This window comes from Lipotes vexillifer, unplaced genomic scaffold (assembly GCF_000442215.2).
Source record: "Lipotes vexillifer unplaced genomic scaffold, Lipotes_vexillifer_v1.1 scaffold1041, whole genome shotgun sequence".
Classification (NCBI taxonomy): Eukaryota; Metazoa; Chordata; class Mammalia; order Artiodactyla; family Lipotidae; genus Lipotes; species Lipotes vexillifer.
Window position 1 is genome coordinate 2556326 of NW_006775616.1, and position 17585 is coordinate 2573910.

Below are 17585 nucleotides of genomic sequence, written 5' to 3' on the forward strand. Positions count from 1 at the left end.
CTCGAGGCCGGGCCTCTGAGGGTCTCCCACTTCTGTCCAGCACCTGTCGTGGGAGGGGCGGGACACGCCGTTTCGGGGCCTGGGTTCCCCCCTCCCTGGGTTTTTCTGAGTTGAATCGGAGGTGGAAGGAAGCGCGGTGTTTGTCCTCCCCAGTGGTCTGGATGAGGGGACCTCGCCCCCTGGTGGGAAGCGCCGCTCTTTGAAATCTGTTTTCCAAGTAAAGAAATGGTTCTTCTCTAGTGGTTTCCGTTGGGAGTCACTTGAGCTCTGTTGTTGCCTCACGGAGGCCCACCTTATGTGGAAAGCGGGGTGGGATGACGGAGGACGGAAGGCGGGGTGTGGGTGGGTGGGATTCAGGAGACGCGATGCGAGGGGCGGATGGTGAATGAGGAAGAAGCCGGGAGCAAGGACCGGTCATGGGGAAATATCTTATTTTACAGTGCCTAGGAAATATCCCTGGGTCATAAGTCTCAGGTGCGTGTGGGCAAGTATGGGACGGTGACTTGTACTGGAGGAAACCAAGTATTTCTGCAAGTCTTTGAGTTACATTTTCTAGAGCCACTGTTCTCAGCAGCCCTCACGCTTTAAACCACCTCCCGGTAGAGCACCCTAACAGTAAAATATATATGCGGGTGTAGTATCAGTAGTATGTGCTTCATGAGTGCAAAACCGGATAATGACAAGCGTAGTTCCAGCTGTAATTCTTCCTCCCATTGTCGCTTTTTTCAGTTTTTCATCTGAACAGGAGATGAATGTCTCTCTCTGTTAAGTAAAATCGCAGAATATCCGTTTGTTGTCCTTCACTTGGAAGTTTCATTGTTGGGCATGCTTGCTTGTCTTGTAGATGTGTGGTTGGTGACTTTATCTCCAGATGCTGAGGTGCCTGGGTCCCTGGCGCAGGCAGTTGCTGAGCTGCAGCTGGAGTAGACTGTTCCTTCTGAAGCACTCTCTGTTTACAATGAAGTTGCAGTCTCCAGAGTTCCAGTCACTTTTCACAGAAGGCTTGAAGAGTCTGACAGGTGAGAGATTAGGATGCCTCCTCTTGCTTTGGAAGCCTGTAAAAATGGAGAGGCAGAGGGTTAACGTTTTTTAGCCAGCATTCATGGTTTTTTGTTGTTAAGCTAATGAAAGCAGGGTTTACCTGCATGGGTAATCCAAAACTATAGCCAAATCATGAGAAGAAGTAAATAATGATTGCAGTTAAAAAGCATGGCTTTTGGGCTTCCCTGGTGGCGCAGTGGTTGAGAGTCTGCCTGCTGATGCACGGGACGCGGGTTCTTGCCCCAGTCCGGGAGGATCCCACATGCCGAAGAGCAGCTCGGCCTGTGAGCCATGGCCGCTGAGCTGCGCATCCGGAGCCTGTGCTCCGCAACGGGAGAGGCCACAGCAGTGAGAGGCCTGCGTACCGGGAAAAAAAAGAAAAAAAAAAGCATGGCTTTTTTGTGTGTTACCCCAGGTACTTTATATGCATCACAGAATTGGGCCTACTAACTTAAGGAGTAGGTGCTTTTTCTCGTTTTATGGTTGAAGAAACAGAGGCTTAGGAATGTGAAATGTTTTTCCAACGTTTTTGTAGCTAATAGGTGGAGAGCTGGATTTTGAACTTGTGCAGTCTTGGTTTGAGAACCCAGCTTGTAACCACTGAGCTATATTTCCACCCCAGGTATAAGTGCTTTGTGAAACAACTGAAGGTAGAAGGAAGTGGGAGTTATGTCCATTTGTGCACATGCAGAACTTATCTGGAACACAGGAAACAACTTGAGCTAAGCGCCGGATTACAGCAGCTTCATCTTGCTTCCCGCAGTCCTATCATTTCTTATGTTGGTTCTCGGTATCAGCTACTGCTGTTGCAGTGCACACAGGTGCATTTCAAAGCCTATGGTATCTTATTCACGCCTTCAGAAATATATTAAGGTGTATGGATGTAGAAACATGACCTTAACTGTTGGTTTGCCACCCTGGCTGTCCATTAGATTCACCTGGGGAGCTTTTTATAACATACAGGTGCTGGTGTCCCACTCCTGCCCTACTGAACTGGAATTGGAATCTCTAGGGAGCATGGGCATTTATACATTTTGATAAAAACTCTCCTCTCTCAATTCTCATGACCAGAAGGTGGAGGAACCATTGCTTTAAAATGACTTTCCTTGCATTAGCTTATTGACAAAGCTACTTTCCTGTTCTTGAAATAAGGTGATTGTTTTAGGTGTATGTCAGAGGTAAATGGTCCAGAACTTGTTGATTTTTATAGGTTCTTCACATAGTCTTGAAGTGGAGGGCCTAAAGCAGATGCTTTGCTGTGATTTTGTTTGTTCGTTTGTTTGTTTGTTTTTGCGGTACGCGGGCCTCTAACTGTTGTGGCCTCTCCCGTTCCCGAGCACAGGCTCCGGACGCGCAGGCTCAGCGGCCATGGCTCACGGGCCCAGCCGCTCCACGGCATGTGGGATCCTCCCGGACCGGGGCATGAACCCGTGTCCCCTGCATTGGCAGGCGGACTCTCAACCACTGCACCACCAGGGAAGCCCTGCTGTGATTTTTAATTAGAGTGAAAAATGCTAGAGACTCACTGTCCCATAGAAGTGAGTCACATATGCTACATAAACTTTTCTGGTAACCGCATTAAAAAACTAGAGAAATGGGTGAAATGAATTTTAATAACTATTTTTAGTACATCAATTTATTTAATTCAGTATATCTAAGATACCATCATTTTAATGTCAAATTTGTGTAAAAATTATGAGTGAGATAATTCCTTCTCTTGCTTGTAAATCTTTGAAATCTGGTCCTTAGCACGTACAGACCGTCTTACTTCAGACTCGCCGCATTTCATAGTGCTCAAGAACCATGTGTGGCCACTGTATGGCTCATGTCTAGAAGCTTCAACTTTGAGTTGAATTCTAGCTTGTTCTTTCTTTACATGCCTTTCCCAGCTCCCACTCTTCCCTGTCTTCCATTGTAAGGGCAAAATGATTGGATGTAGGGAATTAACTCTTGGGGGCCTATCTCAGATCCTTCTGCACTTTTCTCTTGGAAACAAAGCTGTGGATATTGATTACTGTAGGTCCTTGAACATTTTTTATTTTAACAGTTGCATTTGGCTTACTAACCCTGACTTCAAGAGCTGAGTTTTCTCCACCTTGAGTGGTGAAGTCCTGAGGAAGTTAGAGACGGAATAGTATGGAAGAGTGGTAGTATTTGCCCAGTGGTCTGGTCCTTGAAAGACTGACAAATGGGAGCATGGGTATCTTCTAAGATTGCGTTTTTCTAGGTTATAGTGGAACTGGTAAGAATGGAATCTTTTAGTGCAGTGCCCAGTGGTTAGAAACTCACCTAATTAGTTTTATTTGATCTTTGCTACTTTCTAAAGACTTGAGTATCCTGGTAAAATATAATGTTCTGTGTGAAAACAATGCACAAAAACACACAAAGGAAGAAAAAGATGGCTGTGATGCTGTGCAGTTTCATACTGTACCAGTTTTTAAATCATTATAGCTGTTTTGCCAAATGTAAAATTAGTTCCCAGCGTGCAAGAATTTGGGAGGTTAGGAAAGTGTATTGTGCTCATACAGCGTTTTATAATGTCAGTTTATGTCATGTAATTTGTGTTTCCTTTTGCTTAAGGACAGCCATATAATACCAGTGGTATATAAAATTATTTCTTCATTGTATACATGAGACTGAAGTTCCAAACCTAGTGCTTTTTGCATAAGTTACACGGTTAGTGGACAAGCCAGGGTTGCTGGGAGATAGTGCTCCATAGTTAGCTATCCGCTGCTGCTTAGGTATGTGATGTCACCAAGTCGTATTAACATTTGGGACAATTGGAATGGCTGATCACTCTTGAAGTTTGGGAGTTCCTAGAAATGCTAAGGAACAGATAGCTTGTTTTCTGGTAGTAACAGTCGTGCTGTGTAGTGGTCTTTTTACTGACACTTCCCACCCGCTGTCCATCCCTACGACCTCCAATACTCAAAACTCAAAGCTGTAAAGTGAAGCAGTTAATGAAAATTTGACTGAAAATTAAAATAAAATTTCGAAGAAGACAGTTACACGTTTTCTGACAAATTAATGTCTCGGTGTTTTGGTTGCTCTTCAGACTGATTAATAATAGCTTGCTATCAGATGTGGCAGCTGACACAAATTAAGACCATTTGGAATGATGAGATCCTGCATTTCATGAGTCTTAAGCTTGAATTTACAGTTAAATTTAGTTGTATGAGGTGTTATGTTCACTTGAGTATGTATGTAGTTTACAAAGTTTGTTGGAATGTGGAATGTGTCCTTGTTTCTGAAAGATTGAAGATGTCAGTAACTGAGGGGAAAAAGGAGCCTCTAGCTGGGTAAGCCTTACTGTTTTGGGTCAATAATAAAATCATGCCTTTCTTGCAGTTTCTATGACTGCTCTTTCACACAGGCACGTACATATGCCTTTATGTGCCATTCTCATTTATATCAAAATGTTAGGATTGTGAGAATTTTTGGACATTTCCATAGGGCTAATCAAAATGATGAATAGATTACTTCGAGTTCTGGAACATTTTTTCTTGTAATGTAGTTAATACACTGGGTGACTTTGAACTTACAATTTTATTTTAGTAGGTGCAGCTTGAGAATCTCAAAACAGTGGTTATCTTGGTGTTCAGCCTTGACCTTCATCCTCTTAAAGTAGGTTCAAATGAAAGTAAAACTTGCCCATTTTTTGCATTCCAGCAGTTTCTTATGTACTCTCAAGTTGAAGGAAGAAAAGCTTTTTAAAAAGTACACTTTTCAGTGAGGCGATCCCTCTTTTTTTTCTTTTCTTTCTTTTTCTTAAGCTTGTATATCCCAGTTCAGTTCCATCGTGAGCCAGTTTGGTATAAAGTTGAGTGAGATAGGTTTGCTACTCTGAGAAGTGGTGAGACAAAGACATAAACAGGTAATTTTAATGTAATTAAAGGTAGGCTGCTCTCCTAGCTTAGGTGGAATTCACTTTACTCCACCACGAGGAGAGACTTCCTAAACTGAATCGCAGGAGTTGAGTAAGGGTGACCTGGGTCAGTGTGTGTTCCTCACTGTGTGACCGGTTAGTGGGTCATAAAGTCAACTTAGTGGTCATGACCAGCATTAAAAAATAGAGGAAAAGACATAAAGAATAGAATAGATTAGATTGCATGGTATGTATAGTAAGGGTAAGTACTATTTCATGAAACTCTTGTTTACCTTACCTCTCTAAGTCTCAGGAAAACTTTGGACTAACAGATGATTTTTATATTTTAATTTAAGGGGCCATGGACCTCATTTTAAGGACTCATGGGGACTGGAATGGAAATGTGGAGTTAAAGGAGTTTGCACACTTCTTCTGGGAGGGGGCTCACGGAAGTGGTAACCCTGTGGGAGAGCCTTTAGTTAAGGCAAGAAGGTAGAGGGAGGGAACCATTGTTATTTTTTAGCAGATCATTTTAGGGAGTCTGCAGAGGTCTGTGGCTGGAAGGCCTGGGAAGAACAGGCAGAGGAGGAGGATGACAGAGAGCACAGAAACTGGCGTGGGGACGGAGGATGACGTTTTGAACTGTGATTAGTGTTGCTAGAGCTCTGATGCCTTTAGCCGAACGTGCGGGTCAGCGCCCTCCTGCCAAAGACCAGCAGGAGCACCCCTCGCCGAGATGGGGAGCCCTGACCATGGGGAACCTTGGGGCACCTTGGGGCCTCTGAGTAACAGGGGTATAGAAAGGATGTCTTGTAGGATTTGAGCTTGAATCACGTGTCTTTGGGGCAAGTTGAAGAAGCGGGGCTTTGCTGTGCATCAGGTGGTGTCAGGAAGCAGGGGTTAACCTGTGATTGTCTTAATGATTCTTACCTGGAAGGTGGGAAGCCTACACAGTGTGAGGCTAACGCTGACTGGGAACTAAGAGTATCACACGTATGAACTGTTACAGGGTGCTGTCTGGACAGTGTTTGTGTCTCATCTGTTCAGACATGATGACAAGTTGTCTTGATCCTGGTCACAGGATGGCCTTGTCTGCTGTAGATGTTCTCTGCCACGGTTATGTTCACAGGAGGCCACCTGGGCCTCATTGTGCGTGTCCAGCTCATAGCAACACCAAGGCTTGGGCGGTGGTGTCAGGCCGGGTCCTGGACATCATGCTCACTGGGTCCCTGTGGTGTCCCTTAGTCACATGGGTGGTTGTGGTGGACTCGGCCTTGTCCTCTGCCTGCTTTGGGCGTCGTGGACTCAGGTCCTCATGGTGGCCCCAGTGTCATATGGCTTCTCCATAGAAGAGCTCTGAGCTGGTTTCAGACATCAGATGTCGATTATTTCTTGAAGGGTTCTTAGCTATAACGTTTATCGTGTGTGGTGTGGTAGACTAATGTTTGATGGCTTCCTGCATGAATATGTTGCCTCAGCACAACACACAGAGAGAAATATGTGCAAGAACACTTCACATTTCTAAAGTATGCACATACACCCAGAGGGAGAGAGAGAGCGGAATTATTCACCTCACTTTCTAGTAGTAATTCAAATTTACATTGATGACCTTGAAGCACTGTGGAATTCTAAATTATCTTCCGAAGTAACCTAAAAGAAATTGTGCACGTTCCCTGCTTCTTATGTTTGTTAGAGGCATTCCGCTGTAGGCAGGTCACTTCATTGCTGTGGGCCTTGTTCTCCCAATTTTTATGTAAAAAGGCTGAGTTCAGTAATCTCTGCTGTCCCAAGTAGATGGGAAGACTTGTACTTCTGCGCTTAAAAGAAACACACTGAAACAGAAAATGTTCTTTTTCACCTCAGAATTATTTGTCAAGGAAAATCATGAATTAAGAATAGCAGGAGGAGCAGTGAGGGATTTATTAAGTGGAGTAAAGCCGCAGGATGTGGATTTTGCTACCACTGCTACCCCTGCTCAAATGAAGGAGCTGTTTCAGTCGGTCGGCATTCGTATGATCAACAACAAAGGAGAAAAGCACGGGACGATCACTGCCAGGGTGAGTGAAAAATTTGACAGGAACTGCATTGCCTTTTTTGGTAAGTTAAAGAATTATGCAAGAGGGAAGAGATATGGGAACATACGTATATGTATAACTGATTCACTTTGTTATAAAGCAGAAACTAATACACCATTGTAAAGCAATTATACCCCAATAAAGATGTTAAAAAAAATTATTATAGATCATTTCTAGTTTTTAAAAAGCGAATAACAAAAAGCCTAGTTTAACCAAAGAAAGGCAGTCTCCTCTACCCTCTATTAAATCCTGCATCCTCCTTTGCTGAAGGCCCTTTTATTTTTATAGTAGTTACTTTTTCCCTCCACATTTCTAAAAAAGACCTTTCTACGCTCCAGTGTTTCATTTTCGTTTTTTTTTTTTTTTTTTTTTTTTTTTTTTTTTTTTTTTGTGGTATGCGTGCCTCTCACTGCTGTGGCCTCTCCCGTTGCGGAGCACAGGCTCCGGACGCGCAGGCTCAGCGGCCATGGCTCACGGGCCCAGCCGCTCCGCGGCATGTGGGATCTTCCCGGACTGGGGCACGATCCTGTGTCCCCCGCATCGGCAGGCGGACTCTCAACCACTGCGCCACCAGGGAAGCCCCGTTTTCATTTTTAATTTCCAGTCTCAAGATGTTGCTTGTTGACTTCCTGCAGGGAAGGTGATTGAGCCGCCTTATCACACCCTCCTCAACAGCAAGCACACACGATGCTCCTTCCCTCATTTTCTCAGTACATATATGCCATAATTTTTGGTTAAATCAGTTCATAACTGTTGTTTATGGCTAGATCGTGCAGTGTGTTTCGACTGCATTCCTCGTGTTTCGTGCTTTGGGTTTTCCCTGCAGTTAACAGCGTAGCTTTGTGACACAGCTCTCGTGTGCTGCTCATTCATTCATCCTGTGCTGTGCAGTTCCTCCTGGTGGTTTTCACCACGTCAAGTTTCAGTTCCTTTTTCTGGAGCCAGCTCACCGGCTGCAGTCTGTCTTCTCCCATCTGTGCATCCTAGGCCAGCTCCCCACTCATGTCCTGGGATTTCCCTGCACCAGATCTTGGGAGCTTCCTTGGCCTCTTACTTACCAGACCTCCTGGTTCCTGATCCCGTGGTAGTCTTTCCTGTATTATGCCCTCATTTTGGTAACCTGAGAGAGCTTTCCATGTGTGAAATGTTTTTATTTTACCTTCACACTGATCTGATAGTTTGGTTGGCTGTGGAATTCAAGGCTGGGAATTATTTTCAGGCAGAAATGTAAAAAAGGCTTTGTTTTTCTACCTTCCAGTGCTGCCACTGAGAAGTCTGAGCTCATTCGGATGTCTCCTTTGTTTGAGACCTGATTATTATTATTTTTTTCCCCTCTTGGAAGCCTTTCTGATCTCTTTATCTCTGGTGTTTTTAATTTCAAGCTGACGTGCCTTGGCTCGGATTTATTTTTTCATTCATTGTGTAGGGCACTTAGGGCCCCCTTGTGTTCACCTCATGATGTCATCCCCTTTGTTAAATGTCTTTCCCTTTGGAAAATTCCGTGATGTTGGATGTTGGACCATGGGGGCTCATCTCCTAGTTTTATCTTTTGTCTCTTATTTTATATTCTCATTTGTTTTATTTTACTTTGAGTATTGCCTTAACTTGATCATCCAGTTTTCCTATTGGCAACTTTTACTGTCTTCTAAATTTTCAAGAGGTCCTTCTTACAGTATTTTTGAAAGCTTCCTGTTCTTGTTTCAGATGCAGTATCTTCTCTTATTTCCCTTAGGGCATCAATTTTAGGTACTTCGACAATGTCTTTATTTCCTCTGAGCTTGTTCTGTCTTTGCTGTTGGCTTTCCTTCCGTGTGGGTATTTTTCGGTCTCTATGTTTGGGTGATCTACTGTGTGCATAATGACCTGAGCACTTTACTGTAGTTCTGTGTGGGAATCGTCAGCCAGTTAGTTATGGGACTACCACTGTCAGTATCAGGAGGACTTTTCATTAGGAGACGTCAGAGGAATCCTCCAGTGCTACCCAGGTTAGAATAAGCCTGCTTGTTAGCATTTTGAAAACCAAGTGGGGAAGGGGATAGGGCTTATGTTGGTTTTTCTTCATGTTATTTTCATTGTGGTGCATCACTCCCATGGTCACGTGTCTGGTGCCCCACGTGTCTGATTATTTTGGAGTCAGCCTTTCTGGTTAATCTCTGTTTCTCTGCTTGGGTCAGGGAGTCACTCTGGAGGTCTAATTTTTTCTTACACGGATTTTCAACAGTCTTCGTATTTCATACCCTTTGCTTTGGGATAACTTGTGCCTCAAATTCCTGATTCTGGAATTCTGTAGTGAGAACTAGTTTGTTTGTAGAGAAGAATATGCATGAGGTTGAGAGGAATTCTAGAACAGACTTTTACTGATCATTAATGCCTTTCAGTTCCGAATGAAGACATTCCAAACTCCTGCTTGGCACGTAGCGCCCTTTGCTGTCTTCCCCTACATACCGATACGCTGTTTGTGCAGAGTGTGCTTTCTCTTACACGTATCCCTCTTCCTCTCCATTGTGCTTTTGGTCATCCCACCTGCATGTACATATCCTACTTATTTTTCAAGGCTAAGACCACATGTCCCTCTAACGTGAGGCTACCCACCTTTTCCCAGCTGGAGGTAATCTCTCTTCCTGAGATATATGTGGCACTGTATTTCAACCTCATTGATGATTACCAGTAAAGGAGCTGCAGGATGCGGTACCTGTATTTCTTCCTCTGTCAGTCCTTCGCTCAGTGGTATATATTCTGTAAATTGATATTCAGCTCTTTGCAAACTGGAGCTGTTAAAAAATATTTCCAAGAGTAGCCTGGTTTGAAATTGGAAGAACCAGAATATACTGTTTTTAAGGGCTCTTCCCTTCTGCCACATGATTTGTCAGACGTGCCATTTTTATATGTCAGACTCATCTTTTTTAATTAAGATGGGTTTATTATTTCTTAAAAATATTCTTTGGATCTATCTTTGAATACTCTGGGTGTCTTCCTGTCTCAAGGTATATGTGCACTAGTTGACTGTAAAAAGAAGGAAGATACCTGTTAGGACTAACATGTTATTTTCAATTCATCCAGTGATACTAAAAACGAATTTTAAAAAAACATATATTTACTTCCAGCTTCATGAAGAAAATTTTGAAATTACTACACTACGGATTGACGTTACCACTGATGGAAGACATGCTGAGGTCGAATTCACAACTGACTGGCAGAAAGATGCTGAACGCAGAGATCTCACTATAAATTCTATGTTTTTAGGTAATATATGTAGATAATGTTTTAATTCAGTCCAAACGCCTTCTTTTTGAGTGAAACCTGCATCCTGGAAATGTTCCCCAGCGTGAGGGGTTGCATTAGTTTCTTCTAAGAGACAGCCTATTGGTTAAAGACGACCGTGGAGCCGAGATCTCTGGGTTCCTCGGACTCCATCATTCTCTCGCTGTAAAATGAGGAAGGTGATATTAGCTTCCTTTGCTGGGTTGTTGTGAGGATTAAAGGAGTTGGCCATGGCGAATCCCTGGCACAGTGCCTGGCACCTTATTAATCGCATCTAAAAATGTTAGGTTTCGGGCCAGAAACGTGCACACAGACACACACACGCTGTGCTCCTTTTCCTCTGTCTTTCCTGTGCGCACATTCCACCCCTTCCTCTGCTGGTGCCGGTGGTGCACTTGGTCAGTGACTTCAGCTCTTCCGTTGCCTGTTGCTCCGTGTGCCGAGCACCACTTCACAGTCTTCTGTAGCACCGCGTTGCAGGAACTGTCTGTACTCCGTCCGAGTTGGCGTGTGAGAGGGAACCTGTGTATCATCTTAGCTTAACTTGTTCATGAAAGGAGTGAGAATCATAATGGGAGTAGATGTGAATTAGGTTAGTGTTTTGGTGAACAACTGAAGCATTATTTTTTGTCCTTTAAATTTCAGACAAGCTCTTTAGGTTTAAATCTCTGGATTAGAAAAGAGAGACGGAGCATCCACTCTTCGTAACCTACTTTGGGGCACGGTAACTGTGAAAGGATGAAGCAGTGGGTTCCACTTCGTGGGATGGGGAAGGGGGCTGTAGGCCCAGATGGGATCTCTTGCTAATTACATTAATGCCAAATAACATTTCTAGAGCACCTACTCGGTTCGAGGCGCATCAGTGCTCACTTGATATACTTTAGCTCATTTAATTCTCAGAAAAGTTCCACAAAGTGGGTAGTAAACTCATTCGACAGATGAGGAAACAGACTCAGAGATGTTAAGTACTTGAGCTCAAGTCATGGAGAGCCTTGATTGGTTTCCGAAGCCTGGGTGATTTATGACCAAAGGCAGCCCAGCTGGAGGCATGTTTTCTCTCCATTAGGGGGTGCAACTCCAGGTGTTAATTTCTTCTTACATCATTTTTATTTAAACTGCTCCAACTAGTGCAGTGTATGAAAAATCTTACAACTAGCTTCTCATATGCAGGCAGGACTAAAAGAGAGAAACTAATAGCCTTTTTCAAGATACTATTTTATAAAAATAAAAACTGTTCTTATTGGTACTACTGTTTTCTAACATTTGCTGAACCCTCATAATGTGCCAGCCACTGTTCTAAGCCCATCACATAAATGTAATCTTCCCACCAACCCTATGAGTAGTTCCTGGTATTTAACTCACGATAATTTGCTCAAAGTCCTGCAGCTGGTTAATTGGAGAATTAGGATTCCAGTGTAAGCAGCCTGGCTCCAGAGGTCACATCCTTAACCACCACATTGTGCTCAGCAACACAGCTTTATTTCTCATTTTTATTCATCATTTGTTTTAAAGGGTATTCAGAGCAAAACAAAGTACACACTGATATATACTCAGTAATCCTTACCTTTAGCCCATTTTCCCATCCAGACTTCTTTCAAGCCTTATCAGATAAAGCATTCCTGGTCCTGGGGGTGAGGGTTACTTTACTTTTCAAACCCTTATTTTCCGTTTTGTCACACTATGGTTTTTTCCTCCAAATCTGATCTTCCCTTTACTGAAAAAGATATTATTATTTCCACATTCCCCAGGGAGTTAAGAGTTTCTTCATTAAGAGAAGTAACGTGAAGAGACAGATATATACCACATTTATGTTCTACTTTGTAATCGTTATCTTTGTCTCTTTACGTAGTTTTTTGTTTGTTTTCATCTCCTGCTGTATCTTTCTGAATCTGGAGCTTTATAAATTGGCTCTAAGTGTCAAAATGCCACATCAACCAAAAGAGCTTGGCGCGTATTAAGCCTGAGTTTACCATTGTCGTTGCATTTGGGATAATCAAAGAGCATTCAGGTTCAAGAGAATTAAAATGACTAGTAGTTATTTTTTGTAGTAGTGGCAGTGCTTCCTTTCTGTGATGCCACGAGGTGAAGTCTCTCTTAGGCTCATAGAGCTCCCCGTTTGGGTGGTTGAATGGTACCTGTGTCTTTGCTCGAAGTGTTTCTCTTTTTCCTCCTTAGTTGTCAGGGTGACCATCTGTCTCAGTTTGCCCGGGACTGAACTAATTCCTGAGACCTGCGATTTTCAGTTTTAAAATCAGCAAAGTCCTGGGATAACTGGGATGAATTGATCACTTTATTCATACCTGAGGTTTTATGCACTTTATATTAAAATTGTTAGGTTTTTTTCATTTTGTTCAACATGTGAGAGCATATTGTGGTAGAAATTGGTTTACAACATTTTGAACAGATACTAGGTTCACATGGTTCAAAATTCGCAAAGTTTAAAAGGCTGCATGGTGAAGTGTCACCATCAGATTTACTGTCCCCTTGCTGACAGTGTAATAAGACTTGGGTCCTTGCCGAGCTGATACAAAGCTGAAAAATGGTATCTCATAAACTTGCATTTCTTATAACTAAGGTTGAAAATCTTCATTTTTAAAGAAGCTTTTTATACTTCCTGTATATATTTTTAGCTCGTTTTTCCATTTATGTGGTCTTTTTCTATTTAAGAGCTTTCTGTAGATTATCGAAATTAGCCATTTATCTGTATGATACAGAATGAAATGTGTTTTTCCCAGTATGTCATCTGTCTGATGCTTTGCATTGTGATGTTTTTTTTGCTATGCAGGCATATCTGATGTTTTATGTAGTTGGATTTATTAATTTCTTTGAAGGCTCTGGTGGTGTGTTTTGTTGTTTCTTCTTGGTAATTATATTTTACCAATAGGGACGACGAAAGGTCGTCCCTGTTTCAGGATTATAAAATTTTTTCCTATGGTTTATTATTTATTACTTTTAGTACTTAGTTTCTCCAGAGAGTTTTTACTACTATGTATTTTTTCCGGATCATTCTGGCAGTTCTTGTTTATTTTCCATTATTCACTTGAAAGTCAGCTTGTTTGATGTTGTCTCAGCCCACTTCATACTGGCATAGGTCTTTAGTTTATTGAGTGTATTTAATTGCTGGTGTAAATGCAGCCTTTTATTCCATTATATCTTCCATTTGATACTGGATATAGATGAATGCCATTCATGTCTGTATTTCAACCTTGTAAGTCTTCACCTTGCTTAGTTTTTACTGTTTGTGATAGTTTTTAGCTAATTTCCTTAAGTTTTCCAATTTTTTTCTCAGTTCCTTTTAAATTTTTGAATTGAGGTAGTAATTGAAATACAACGTTAGTTTAAGTATACAGTATGATTTGCTACTTGTATATATTAAGAAATGATCACCAGAAAAAGTCTAGTTAACACCTGACACCATACATACAGAATTTTATTCCCCTTATGATGAGAACGTTTAAGGTCTGCTATCTTATATGGAATACAGTATTGTTACCTATAATCACCATGCTGTGCATTACCTCCTCAGAACTTATTTACTTTATAGCTAGGAGTTTGTACCTCTTGACTCTCTTCACCCACTGCACCGGCCCCTGGCCTCAGCCTCTGGCAACTGCCAGTCAGTTCTCTATCTGTGAGCTTGTTTTTTTGAGATTCTATATAAAAAGGAGGTCATACGGTATTTGTCTTTCTCTGTCTGGTTTATTTCACTTAGCATAATGCCCTCGAGATCCATCCATGTTTTCACAAATGGCAAGATTTCATTCTTTTTTATGGCTGAGCAATATTCCATTGTATATGTGCCATTGTTTTCCAGTTATTTGTCAAGAGTGATTTTTCTTCCCTCTTTTCTAATGAATAGGTTTCGACGGTACTTTATTTGACTATTTTAATGGTTATGAAGATTTAAAAAATAAGAAAGTTAGATTTGTTGGACAAGCTAAACAGAGGATACAAGAAGATTATCTTCGAATTTTAAGATATTTCAGGTAAGGATTTTTATAAATTACATTAATGATACAGTTTTGAATATTATTACCAGAGCACAATTCTGATCATGTGAAATGCACAGCAGGTTACTGTACACAATGGTGACATCCCAAATGCCTGTCTCCAAGAGACAGGATACTGTGACTCATGAGATGATACTTAGATACTTCATCTTTTCATTGTGCAAAACAGTTATTTGCTCCTTTCTGTGATGATCTTTTAAATAATTCAGCTTTTAAAAGGTCTTTTTTCTTTTTGATTATTTTCTGCACCAATCATTCATTACACAGATATGAGGGCTTATCACAAGCCAACCCCTGTGCTAGGTGCTTTGAACAGAGGAGTGAGTCAAAGTATGCCTTCATATGGCTTACTGTTTTAGGTGGTCATGGGAAATCTGTCCGAAGAATTGGGAAGGTATGGAATGCATTTGGATGGTCTTGTGGGTAGCAATGCTTTTTCAACTCTGAACTCTAACATTTAAGAGAACTACTGTAACTGGCTAATTTATGTCTACTGATATTTATTTTTCACTGGTTGGGATCACTCTCAGAATATTCTTTGACTGAGTCTACATATTTTGTCAATAAATGCTATCCCTTTAGACTTCAGTGTGTGCCAACCGTCTCTCTTTACAAATAATAGGACAGAGACTGAGGCACAGCCATAGCCATTTAGTCATTTAATTTAGATCACTAATGAACTGAATTTTGAAGATATGAGTGGTAAAAACAGGTATACTTTAATGCTTCCAGTTCTGAGAGTCCATGAAATACACTCCCTTGTCTACAGCGAGATTTGTTTTATTTGAAGCTCTTAATTAAAAGTATTGCTGTGTACAGACAGGCAACCTTTGAGGGATTAAGACTCCTCCAGCATGGCATTTTAAGTCTTGTTTTAGTGCCTGGAGAAGACTGCTCTGGTTTATGCATCCAGTGTCAGTATCAACTCAGAGACCTCTTTTGATGGCCATTCTAGCGTTTCAGTCAGTGATGTGAAAGTGCAGTGAGGACGGGGTCTGGTTCTTGCTGACTTTAAGAAGGTTACTTATACTTTATTGGATCTCAGGTTTTCTCATGTGAGAAGAGAGAGAAGGTGAACTGACCAAGGTGGTTGTTAAGGTCCCTCGTAGACCTAACTAGTTCTCTGTTGTTTCTGATTAAATAGGTGTCTGCAATAGTACTGGTAAGATGACAAGCCGATTTTTCTGGTGAAACACCAGCATAGAGGTAGTACACTCTGAGACTTTTGCTTTGTAGGTTTTATGGGAAAATTGTAGATACACCTGGTGACCACGATCCTGAGACTTTGGAAGCAATTGCAGAAAATGCAAAAGGCTTGGCTGGAATATCAGGAGAGAGGATTTGGGTGGAACTAAAAAAAATTCTTACTAGTAACCACGTAAATCATTTGATTCACCTCATCTATGATCTTGATGTGGCTCCTTACATAGGTGAGTCTAACTTAAAAAATGTTTGCCTTTTTGGCCATGAAACACATCTGGTTTAAAAATTTCGTAAAAAAAAAATGTTTAACAATTCTAAAAGGAAATATTTCAAAAGATGGTAAACTTTGAGGTCAGGAGTAGGACAGTTTTTTCACAGGTAGGGGACAGCTCAGAGACAGCACATTGTGGTGGAACAAAGTGGCCTCTGGAGTCAGTCCATCCTGGGTTTCAGTGAGGCTTTGCCACTTATCAGCTTTGTGACTTGCCTTATTTCCTTATGTGTTAGTTTCTGAATCTAACAGAGGGGTATGAAAGTGATAGCATCTGTCTAATAGAAGGGCTGAGAGCTTCCAGGAGCTTTAATACATGTACAGCACGGAGAAGACCTGCCTTATACATGGAAATAGTTCAGTAGGTTTAAAATTAATATTCAGAAGCAACAGCGGGATTTTGCGACGTGGGAGAGGGCAGCCACAGTGTACCGGTGGTTCATCTGTAAGATGGAGCAGCACACTGGACCCATAATGAGCCCTGGGGCCAGGGCATTTCTGCAAACGGAAACAGTGTTTGCCTTAAGATACGGATTTATTAAATTTATCCTTTCTAAAAATGGGTTAAAAATGCTTTTGTCCCTACAGGCTTACCTGCTAGTGCAAGTTTAGAAGAATTTAACAAAGTCAGTAAAAATGTTGAAGGTTTTTCCCCAAAGCCAATGACTCTCTTGACCTCACTGTTCAAAGTACAGGATGATGTCACAAAATTGGATCTGAGGTTGAAGATTTCAAAAGAAGAGAAGAATCTTGGTTTATTTATAGTTAAAAACAGGAAAGATTTAATTAAAGCAACAGATAGTTCAGAACCTTTGAAACCCTATCAAGACTTCATTATAGATGTAAGTATATTCTGGGCTTGGTCAGAATATAAATCATCTTTGCTAATTGTGGAACACATTTATTAATACTAAGACCCACAAAGTATTATGTGAACTTCTTTTATTTTAAATGAAAACTTTCACATTGAGCATTTATTTAAATTTTAGGATAAGATCATTAGCAAGTGTGGTAATGTTTGACTTTGGCCCTTAGTCTAGAGACTCCGATGCAACTGCTCGTGTGTGTGAACTCCTCAAGTACCAAGGAGAGCACAGTCTTCTGAAGGAGATGCAGCAGTGGTCCATTCCTCCATTTCCTGTAAGTGGCCACGACATCAGAAAAGTGGGCATTTCTTCCGGAAAAGAAATTGGGGTTCTCTTACAGCAGTTGAGAGAACAGTGGAAGAAAAGTGGTTACCAAATGGAAAAAGATGAACTGCTAAGTTACATAAAGAAGACCTAAATTTGATGAGAGCTGGCTACTAAAAAAGCAGAAACGTTTTGGTAAGACTAGTTTTTTCCCGTCCCCCCCTTAGTGAGATTGAAGAGACTGGAATAAAAGCCAGCTTAGAGGATCTCTTCAGAAGAGAAAAGGTCTTATTTTGTGAAACATAATTGTATTTCAGGCATTAAAGGAAAGTCTACCTCCTCTTAATCTGATTTATATCACTGAACCTTGTAATTCTTTTGGAATAGTTCCTACTGAGGAAAAAAGAGTTGGCTTCGCTTAATCTGTCTTAAGTTTTTTTAAAAAAGCGGGTTTTTTGGTTTGTTTTTGCATAGGGCAGTACTAAGATTAATCCTAACACGTGATAACTGTCTTGAAAAAGATGTTTCTTAGTATTTGCAATTGAAATATACCTGGTTTAATTTTCTACAACGATTGTGTATGATAAGTGTTGGTTTTTATCTGAATTCCAGAATAAACTTGTGCTTGAAAATAGCTGACAAATTTGTATAAAGTATCGTATATAAAATGTGAAGATCAGATGTGTCCCAGGTGGCCATCATTCATTCCCTACACTCAGGACTTGTTCT

The 17585-nt window shown here is 41.3% G+C and overlaps 1 protein-coding gene across 1 annotated transcript in view; it reads left to right on the forward strand.

The window, feature by feature from the left end:
* TRNT1 (tRNA nucleotidyl transferase 1) overlaps window positions 1-17099 on the forward strand; it is a 17393-nt gene extending 294 nt beyond the window's left edge. Inside the window, exons 2-8 of the mRNA XM_007450036.1 lie at window positions 845-1019; window positions 6770-6963; window positions 10086-10224; window positions 14102-14228; window positions 15489-15682; window positions 16315-16568; window positions 16762-17099. Coding sequence (XP_007450098.1) covers window positions 872-1019; window positions 6770-6963; window positions 10086-10224; window positions 14102-14228; window positions 15489-15682; window positions 16315-16568; window positions 16762-17010 — 1305 coding nt within the window. The 5' untranslated portion in view covers window positions 845-871 and the 3' untranslated portion in view covers window positions 17011-17099. The remainder of the gene's footprint in view (window positions 1-844; window positions 1020-6769; window positions 6964-10085; window positions 10225-14101; window positions 14229-15488; window positions 15683-16314; window positions 16569-16761) is intronic.
* Window positions 17100-17585: the final 486 nt, after the last annotated feature.